This window comes from Brassica rapa, chromosome A07 (genome assembly GCF_000309985.2).
Source record: "Brassica rapa cultivar Chiifu-401-42 chromosome A07, CAAS_Brap_v3.01, whole genome shotgun sequence".
In the NCBI taxonomy this organism is placed as follows: domain Eukaryota; kingdom Viridiplantae; phylum Streptophyta; class Magnoliopsida; order Brassicales; family Brassicaceae; genus Brassica; species Brassica rapa.
The window spans coordinates 3,370,560-3,381,563 of record NC_024801.2 but is presented as its reverse complement, the minus strand read 5'-3'; the positions used below and the strand labels follow the sequence as shown (position 1 = coordinate 3,381,563).

The 11,004-nt window shown below is 29.7% G+C and overlaps 1 protein-coding gene across 1 annotated transcript; it reads left to right on the top strand.

The window, feature by feature from the left end:
• Positions 1 to 4,726: 4,726 nt before the first annotated feature.
• LOC103846030 (farnesoic acid carboxyl-O-methyltransferase) lies at positions 4,727 to 6,733 on the top strand. The gene is made up of 3 exons (XM_009122957.3): positions 4,727 to 5,078; positions 5,455 to 6,108; positions 6,216 to 6,733. Exons 1-3 carry the CDS (start codon positions 5,010 to 5,012, stop codon positions 6,546 to 6,548), a joined length of 1,056 nt encoding a protein of 351 aa, XP_009121205.1. The 5' UTR covers positions 4,727 to 5,009; the 3' UTR covers positions 6,549 to 6,733.
• Positions 6,734 to 11,004: the final 4,271 nt, after the last annotated feature.

The following is an 11,004-nucleotide window of genomic DNA, read 5'->3' as shown; positions in this document are numbered from 1 at the left end:
GCTTATATAAAAATTATACTCAATGGCTCACTGTGCCAGAACCTGTTTCTACAGAACAGGAAAGAGAAGCAGCAGTCGGTAACAAATGGATTTTTGATGTAAGATTGTGTTGTGGTTCATTGACACAAGAGCTCGTTAAGCACCACATTATCAACTCTATTTCCTTTCACAATCAGATCCTTAGTGGCTACGGCCTTTAAGACGTTGGGACGAGCCAAAATCATACTCATGATAGTGGATGTGAACACAACAACATGTTTTGTCAGACATTGTTGTCTTGCTCACCAATCTCGTCGAGAAATATGAGTTGGTTTGTGCACAACTGTCACAAGAACGTGACTTCTCACATGTAGAGGACCGTAAACAAACAGATTCAGTGGAGAAATTGTGAAAGACTTAGTATACAAAAGAAAAGAGACTAACCAACACTTTGGGAATGTAGTTGTTATTATTATTATTATTATTTTTTGTTCACCAGGGAACGTAGTTGTTAGATATTAATTTTTTTTACTTTATCAATGTTATGAACGTGAATAAAACGAATAAATGAAAACATTTGATATATAAGTGACGTGTAAGTTTCTTTTGTTTTCATTGGAAGCATAATTTTTTCATTAATTGAGTTGTCAACTCCACAACACTCGAAAATGCTGATGTGTCAACTTCTTGAGAAGCACTTGTGTTATTATTGTGTTGATTTCACGATTTTGACTACATTCTGATAAGAAACTTTATTATTTTCTTAATCTCTTTAATGTTTGTATATTTATGTGGATACCCAATCACGTAATCCTTCCATGACAATTTCGAGCTTCAAAATATTTGATAATTAATGCATTATTGAATCAAATTTCAACTTTTGCATTGAATAATGATCTAATTCGATAATATATTAAACAAATATGGTGTAAGCTGATTAAGCAGTAATTAGATTATACACCTTCCTTTGTGACACTCTCAATAATTGACGTAGCACCATTGTTCTACTATTTAAATACAACTTGCATCTCCATTTAGAAATCATTCATCTTTAAACGTTTTCCAATATCCTACTTTATCATGTTTTATGCCGTCATTAAAACCCTAACCCATATAAAAGATTTAATAAATGTGCATGTATAAACAGCTTTGATAGGCCGTTGCATTATAAATTTGCCCATATACATATGATCGTAGACCTACTAGCTACTTTTTTATGGAGAATTCATAGGAAATTGTTTCATACGAATATGCTAAACTATTAAAAGTTGAAGGAATATGAATAGTTCATTTTTCTATAAATATATTTAATTATGGTGTATAAATGTATTTAATTATATTTATTATTTAGGTAGATCCACTTATTGGAATAGTTCAATTTTATATAAATTATTCCTGAATGTTCGGTATTTCTAAAATGCTATGTGAATGTGAATCTCATAACGTAATGTAATATTTCGTTTTTATCACTATGAGCTCGGTGAATGCACATTCTTGATCTTCAGTCAAAGATCTGTGTAAGGTAAATATATAATGAAAACCGTAAGGATATAAATGTATTAATTCACGGGATCACAATCTTGCATTCAAATATTGAAGAATATTTTTTTCTTGCAACTAAAGATTGAAGAATATTTGAATGCACAACAATATATATGGCATTGATTCAAGATATATAATTATATCATTAGTATTAAAAGAATTAATATAGAAAAAATTTAGTCAAAAGTCAAAACCAATTCTGTACGAAAATTATAACAATTTTGTATAAATGATTTCTGTATTTAATGTCGTATATATGTAATTTATTTACATTTATTGTTGCATTAATAGGTTAGTCATTGGTTCTTCTATACAAACACCAACTTATTTCGTATTACATTTCATCACAAGCATAAACTCTTACCTCTCTATACGATTTAGTTGTTCTTAAGTATAAAATGGTTGATTTTGATTTTTTTGGTGATTTGATGCCTTTAAAGTCTATATGTGGAAGATAAGAGTAATTGTTTGAACAAGCCTTTAGAATAAAGTAATACCATTTGTCCCCTTATTTTTTAAAGTACACTAGATATTGACCCGCGTTGAAACGCGGTTATATTTTTTTTCATTTTAGTTATAAAATCGATAATCAAAATTATTGTTAATTCAAAATATTAGATTAGATATTTGCTTGTTTGGATTTGTGTCACTATTGCGGAAACATTTATGGCTGAGAAATTTAGTCTAAACCGATGGATCATGTCCTGTTTGACTTGCGGATCGATTTATTTTAAAAATATGAATTGCGAGTGCGGTTAAAATTATTTTAGGCGGGACATGTACCACCAACCCGCAAATTTCTAAAAATATTTTCGTTGAAATATATTAAATATTACAAATATTTATATTATTTTGATTTTAAATATATTAGTTAAATAATTTTAAGCTAAATAATTAAAATATATATTTTATATTTAATAATACTGGCAGATCCTGCTGGTTACCAACATTTTTTTGCGGGTTATGCGGTTATAAATTTGTTACTTTGCAAATTACGCGGATCAGGTTTTATCCTCAACCCATTCCTAAGATCAATCTTACCCGATTTTGTAACAATCATTATATATGTTGATAATTAAGATTTATTGTAATGAATATATAATCTATTCTTTTAATTTAGGTTTCATAGCCTTTACAAATATCCATAAATGAATAAGCTTCAGATGATTTTTTTAATTTGAACGCTTGAGGTGTTGTTGTGAACTTGTGATTAGAAAAATGCAATCGAGGGTTGTCTATATATAATGTTTATGGTTAGGTTTGCTGTAGCTTAAGGATTCCTTATTATGTGGGATAATATTTTGTAATCTTCGAGGCTATCATCGAATTCTAATTGTTTTTTAAATAGTTTGCTATTAATTATTAGTAAATAGATTGTTATCTTCGAGGCTATTTTTAAGTCTAACAAAGAATCAATCAACTTAGATTCAGTTAACATATAGCACAAAAATAAGGTGTAAAAAGAGTTAGCGTATCTAGTCTGTTATAGAAGCAAAGAGGAACCAAACATATACATGTTCTTTGTGTGCTGATATGATGTCGATAAGAAAAAAATATAAATCAACTTAGAGCAAAGTTTCATCTATAGTAAAAGAGGTCCAAGTGAGAGTTATTGTATGTGCTAATAAATTAAAAAAAATACAATCGGTCTACTTTAATTTTAATAGAACATAATTCGTTTGGTTTACTTATAATAGAGTAGATTGTTGGTTTAATTTAAGTTGTCCGGTTTTAATGTAATAATAGTGTCTAATATAATTATATTGTAACTAACTCAGATATGGTCCAAAAATTAAGTAATATAGTAACAAACTTGAAACAGTCCAAAACTTAAATGACAACTTTAATGGTAGATAAATTTAGGACTCTATTTTAATAGAGTAGATATGTTTGTATGTTTACTGAAACATTTTATTTATTTTGTTAATGGAATTCCAAGCAAAGCATATTGAATACCAAATTTATAAACGGTTAGTTCAAAAAAAAAAAAACCAAAATTCCGAGATAGCTTTATACAATCTCGGTCAACCTACAATTTTTTGTGTTTAATTCCCTTTTGGTTTGGTTTTTTCGGTTTCACTATTTTGGTTTGTAAAAATAACTACTATAGTAAAACCATATATATATTAGTTTGGTTCGGTTTATATACCATTAGTTTTTGGGTTATTCGGTTTTTTTTAATCAAAAACCTATAAATATATTTATCTTTTATAGCATTTTTTGATTTTACTTTAGATGATTAGATATCGGTTTTAATAAAACATGAAAATATTTCAGTTTTTTAAATAGACCATTTTTTCTTTTCTTTTTTACAATCTAAATTAATTAGTAAACATATTGTAAGCTAATAATAACTTTTTTTTTATAAAATAAAAATAAGAAAATTAGTAATCCATAATATTATTAAATAACTAAATACTAGCACACATATTTGTCAACGGAAAAGTAAAAAATATGTTTTGTTTAAGAGAAATTGCTACACATACCACATTCATAGTACCACTTTTCATGTCTACACTAATCACTTTTACCCTCACTTTTAATAAATAGTAAAAGACAGTTATACCCCTAGGAGTAACTAATATAGACTTAGGGTTTAGAGTTGAGGGGTAGGGTAGGGTTTTTGAAATATGAAATTTATGATTCTAATAAATATATAAATAAATACTTAAAAAATATAAAAAAATTTTAAAATAGTTTCAAACATAAATTTTCGATTTTCAAAATGAAAATTTGAAAAAAATAAAAAAAGTTCAATTTTTTTTTATTAAAAGTTCAAATTTGAAAAAGTATAAGTCGAAAACATTAAAAAAATTATTATTTTTTCTTATTTTATTATTTTTATTTATTTAAATAATGATTCATTATATATATAACAATGGTATAAGAGTCTTTTGACACTTAATAAAGAACGTAGTTTTGAAAATATTTCTTTAGTGGTGGTAAAAATGAAATTTGGTACCATGAAAGTGGTAAACATGAAATTTCTCCATCTTATATCAATTTTTTTTTGTAAACTAAACATATAAATGATCAATCATTGAAGTTCCATCTTATATTAACATGCATAATTTCTTTACATCTTTTATTATATAACATATAATATTTATGATTACAACTTTTACATTTTTAACACCTATAGATTAAAAATAAATAATTTATATTACATCATTCACTCCGTGCAGGACGTAGGTTACCACCTAGTGGGTAGTTATAAACATCATCGTCGACATTAGCGTGCGTGGAAAATATGCAAGTGAAACGTAGAAAGTTCCTTTGTACAATGTGGAAAATTCAAAAGCTTTTTGAGTTGAAAGTCGTCGTTTTCCAGATCGGTCCAAGTTGGGTTGCTGTATTAATATTTGAGAACAATTTTATCCACAGAATATTCAATATATGAGAATATATAAACACATCGCTTGTGCAAATTACTGACCAAATTAACTCACAAGAACCATCACATTCGCAAGGTACATATATAGAGAGAGATGGCTCCTACGTACACGATGGCCGGAAGCAAGGGTCCAAACAGCTATAGTCAGCACTCAACGTATCAGGTTAGTAGTTTTTAAAAAAAAATTCCGGACGGTCAAAAATTCTCTAAAACGGTGTATTACTAATGGATGGTCCGAGACTGAAGGAGAATATGGTGCTGGAATTGTTGAAATTGTTGAAGTTTGAATCAAATTAAATATCGACGATGTTTTAAATTGTTTAAGTCTTTTTTTTTCAAATATATTTAAATTTGACGAACTTTGAAAATATAGAACATATTGTTTTATTGATATAACTGATCATTGTCTTTGGGGTTATTAATATATTTAATGTTAAATTTGGTTCTTCTTTTTAATTGAGCTTTAAGTTAATTTGAGACATGAGAACTTTAAATCTAAGAAGTATGCTGTCCATTGATGATGGGGTTGATCATTGTAGAGAGCGTTACTTGAAGTCGCAAAGGAAAAAATCAATGAAGCTATCTCGACCAAACTCAACGTCAACTCAGCTTCCAGTCGCTTTAACATAGCGGATTTCGGTTGTTCCACTGGACCTAATACTTTTCTTGCAGTACAAAACATAATAGATGCTGTGGAAGAAAAGTATCGCAAGGAAACTCAGCAAAATCCGGACGGTAACATTGAGTTCCAAGTTCTCTTTAACGATCACTTCAAGAATGATTTCAACACTCTTTTTCAAACACTCCCTCCGACCAAAAAATACTTTGTTGCTGGAGTTCCGGGTTCTTTTTTTGGTCGTGTTCTTCCTCGAGACAGTCTCCATGTGGGACATTGTTCTTATTCGCTTCATTGGTTGTCCCAAGTTCCTAAAGGGATCGCGGATAGAAACTCTCCAGCATGGAACAAGGACATTCATTGCACTGGATTCTCGGAAGAGGTCGCGGAAGCGTACCATGATCAGTTCAAGATCGACATGGGAAGTTTCTTGAGAGCAAGAGGAGAAGAACTTGTCTCAGGGGGTTTGCTATTCCTTCTTGGATCATGTCTACCTGATGGAATTAAAATGTCTGAAACAATGAAAGGAATGCTTCTTGATTTCATGGGAAATTGCCTCCATGATGTGGCTAAAGAGGTAAAAATATTGTCGCTCAGATCCTTCACTAGAATTGTAGTGTGTACCACGGTGCAAAAGTATTATCTTTTATATTTTTGACGCTTTTGCATCATTGTTTTGCTTAGGGGCTAATTGACCAAGAAGAGCTAGACTCTCTCAATTTCCCAATCTATCCGGCACATGTTGCGGAGTTCAAGAGTGTCATTGAGGACAGTGGGTGTTTTACGACAGAAGCGTTTGAGAGAATTAGTCATGCGAATGAAGAACTTCCCTTGGACCCAGAGTTCTTGGTAACCTCACACAAAATTACATTTGGAGGAATTCTTGAGACGCGGTTTGGTAAAGAAGCAATGGAGAAGACAATGGAGCGCATTGAGGAAAAGTGTCAAGATATACTTCCACAACTTGCGAATGCCAAATCCGGAATGCAATATTTCATTATGCTTCGAAAGAATTGATTCCTGTCAAATAAAATATTGGTGATGTTTGTTGATGGCTTCCAAACTCTTTTGTCGATGAGACCGAGTTATTGTTGTTTTTTTTTGGTCAACAGAATTATTTTTGTTAATTGGGTTGTTCCATGCATTTCAAAAAGTCTTAGGAGAGAATGAATTCAACTAAGAGTTTCAGATAATCTATATTATTAAAACTGAAGTACATTTGAGAGTTGTTTGGAAACTTGGATAGTATAAATAAGAATTGTTTGGAAACATGGATAGTAGTATAAATGAGAATTGTTTGGAAGCATGGATAACAGTAGAAAATAATACTTGCTTATCTTAATTGATTTTTTAAAAGATTTTTATTATATTGTTAATCAATTCTAACCCTTCATCTATTATATTTACTAAATAAGTTAATATCATTTATTACAGAAGTACAAAACAAAATTTATTTGTTTTCAATTTTTATTTTATCTTTTGCATTCATTTTTCTCAATTTTAATTATTTCTATACAAAATTCAAATCAAAATAATAATTTAAAATTAATTTATATAAATAATTGATTCAAATATATATATATATATATATATATATATTTTTTAAAAAAATTTACTAAAATATTTTCCAATAACCATTTAAAAAATATTTTCACTATATATAAGAAAAATACAATACATAACTTAATTAAAAACACCAACTTAAATTATGGTTTTTATATTTTATATTAAGTTTATAAATATAATATATGTGATTATTTATATGATGGTATGTATAAAATAATATTAATTATATGATTACTTATATTATGGTACATATAAAATATGATTAATTATATGATGACATATATATGATATATAATAGTGACATGAAAAACAAAACTTATTTGTTTTCAATTTTTTTTATTTTATCTTTTACATTCATTTTCTCACTTTTTAACTATCTCATTAATTATATTTACTATAATATTTTGCCAGGATTATTTACATATTAACTATAATAATTCGACATATTTGAATGAAACCACTCTATTTGTGATAAGAATTCAAAATGGTTAACAATTTTTTTTATTTACTTATGTATCGGTTAGACATGGACATTCGGATAACTATTCAGCTACGAGTTATTTTTGTGGGTTATCATGCTTTTTGAGTTTTGAAACTAGACTTCATTTCGGTATTATAAATTTTCATGTGTGTTTCGAATCGGGTCCAGATGAATTCAGTCTTGATATATACAAACCTACAAATATCCAAAAACTAATGTATTTGACGCCGGTACGGATATTTGTATGAAAAGTAAGAATATTAACCGATTCAATTCGGGTATGTTGAATTCAAATTAAACTAAAAATAACCAAATAACCAAAAGTAATCATATTACTCTATTTGATTCAGGTTCGATTATGAGTCATAAAAATAAAATATCGATTTATAAGAAAGTAAAAATTAACACCCGCACGGGCGTTCGGGTCAATCTCTAGTTTGTATTAAAATAACAAATCTACTGTTATTCATCCACTATTATTGTACTAGGGTGTTTGAGAATAGTTTCTTAGTTATAAAAATAAAAATAAAAATCTCATAGTTTTAGATAAGATTCTAGAGTTGTTTAACAAAAATCATACCAAATTCTAATATTCACCTAAATCATCTAAAACTCATTAAAATCAAATTACTTCAAATTTCAGATTAACACCCACTTATAATTTGAATTTTTTTAATATAGTGAAGGCAATGGAGAATCTATATTAATAAAGTTGCTCAGAAACTCTCTTCAGGCCTCCACCTCAGCGTTGCATATCTGAAAACATGACACCTGTCATCTCTTAAAACTATATGAACTTCCGTCTTCTTCCTAACCTCTGCGATACGGCCTTCTTAACGCCTACTCTACATTCACGCTAAGTAATAAAGCTTCTCATTTATGGGCTTCAACCCACCCCTCCCACTATCTAACATTAAATTCTCTGATTCCGATCTTTTCATCCTATATATAGAGAAATTTGTACAAATAACTCATTGATTGCAATCAGATGCGCTGAGAAGATATGTATTTAGTAAGAGGGAGTGGTGGCTACGGACAACCGGTAACCGCCGTACGGTTCTCAATTGGGTTATCCTCACAATGTAAGATCAAACTTTATCCATCAAAATCCAATTTTTACTACTATATTTGATTGAAGCTAATCGTCATTTCATTGCCTGTTTCTATTCGTTGCTGATTGATGAATTGCTCATTGTTCTTGATAATAATTGGCTGATTGGGTTATATTAATATGCAGCTCATCCAGGAAGAACAGTCAGTCGGGCAGAAGGGGTATCTCAGATTCCTTTGCCTTTCGCCATCCATCATTAAATAAAAGAAATGTCCTCAGAAGACTGACATTGGTGCCTACAGATATCATTTATCCACAGCCACTCATTACGGAACGCAATATGGGTCGGTCTATGGAGCTACTTCTCTTACCAGCTCCCATCTTTGAGCACACAAGTCGTCGGATTATCCGGATATGTCCCCACTCTGCCAGTCACCAAAGTATGCTTCTGGAAGCTATTTGTCTCCCTCGAGCAACGTTTATGGTCAAAAGGTAGAAGATTTGTATTCAGATAAGCTGTCTGGTTACGTTTTCGTTGACAGAAGGCAGTTTGGTGAAAGGTCAAGTATTTATCTTGGTCGGGAGTTGCAAAGTGACACAACTACTCGATATTCTGATTCACAACAGCCGTGACACTATTCTGCACATCCAAGTACACAAACTTAATCTCTACGTTGTTGACTTGAAATAGAGAGTATGGAGAAAGAAAACGAACATTTCACCTCCGACTTCTCCAAAGTCAGTATCTTTCTGTTTCAAAAAGTCATATGGTTAACAACATCCAATGCTGTATCTGTTGATTTACTGTTTTGAGTATCTAACAGCCTTAGAAAATAAATGCAGGAATACTATGAGGACATTGTTATACAATGGAAGGCGAAGCTGGAGAGAAGTGCTTCGGGTGAGCAGAAGCGGGAACTTTTTTATAGCATTATAGCCAACAAAATTTATGAAGTCTTTCACTTTTATATGTACGTTTGCTTCTTCAAATATAAAAATATTATTTCCCTTTGGCAATGATGTTATGTGGACTTGTGTGTTGTGTTTGATTTCGTTTGTCTTCACTATTTTCGGTTTGATATATAAACTGATTTTCGTTTGGTTCATTCTTTGTTTCCCATCATTATTTGTGTTAAATTTGAATAATTATAATTTTTTTTTTTTGTTTAGATTTTTGTAGCAATGTGTTTGATGAAACCGGGTTATTCATATTGAAATGTGGCTACAAGGTCTTTAGCCTGTGGGTCTATTCAATCTTGTCTGAATTGGGCATTGCTTGATATCGATTGTGATGGATCCATGGCTAATAAGTCTATTTCTATCTTTATCTTAGAATTAGACAACATTTAAAGTATTGTGGGCTTTTAGGCCTAAAAATATTAAAATTAATCGAAATTGTAAATTCTGAAAAAATCAGAATTTTTGTTACAGCGTACAAATAGAACACTATTGTCCATAATACCTCACCATAATATTAATTTTTTGTTTAATTATACCACATTTTCTCATCTTCTATTATTTAAACCAAATCTATCTAAAAACCCAATTAATAGTTTGTTTTCAGTTCAACAAATTTTTTGACATCAATATTTCTAACAATGAAAATACATAATGTAGTCTAAAAATACATCAAATTAAGAATAGATAGAAAATATTAAGAATAACAAAAAGAGAGGAATTTATTTACGATTTTGTTTTTTCTCACTTTTATTGAACCCATCTATCAAAAAAAAAGGTGGATCTCACTGACTTTTTTTCCTTCATCAAACAGATTAGAAAAACAACAAAAAAACATAGAAATCCACATTCAAAGATTAATACACGATCCAAAAAAAAAATAGTGTGGAAAATGAAGGTACTAGACACAAACAGTAAAAAAAATAGTAAAAATACATAATCTAACTTGAGTTCGGGGAAAACTTTAGTCAACAAATAATAATTTGTGAAATTACATAATATAATTTAAAATACATAAATGTTATAAACTGATTAAAACATTCAGAAGAAATAAAATGAGAAATTCTGTTTATGCTATTTTCTTTTCCACCGTTCACTAAACCTAGGGCAATGAAGACCAAATGGAGTAAATCTCATAAAATTTTCTGTAGTTTTGAAAAATTAATAAAAAGAAATGATGGAACTACAATCAATGATGAATACATAATTAAATCATAGGTTAATAAGATCATGAATATCAGAGAATACTAAAGGGTTTCTTGACTCCTGGGCCCCACAAAAAATTTAAAAATCAGTTTCAAAAGGCGTGAGATAAGGACCGATTGTCGTGGTTTTTTGTACTGTTCGCGAACCCACCGACACGTGGCGCCCCGCGATTGATGCATTTTTTAATTTTAATTATTTTTAAATCAGACAAA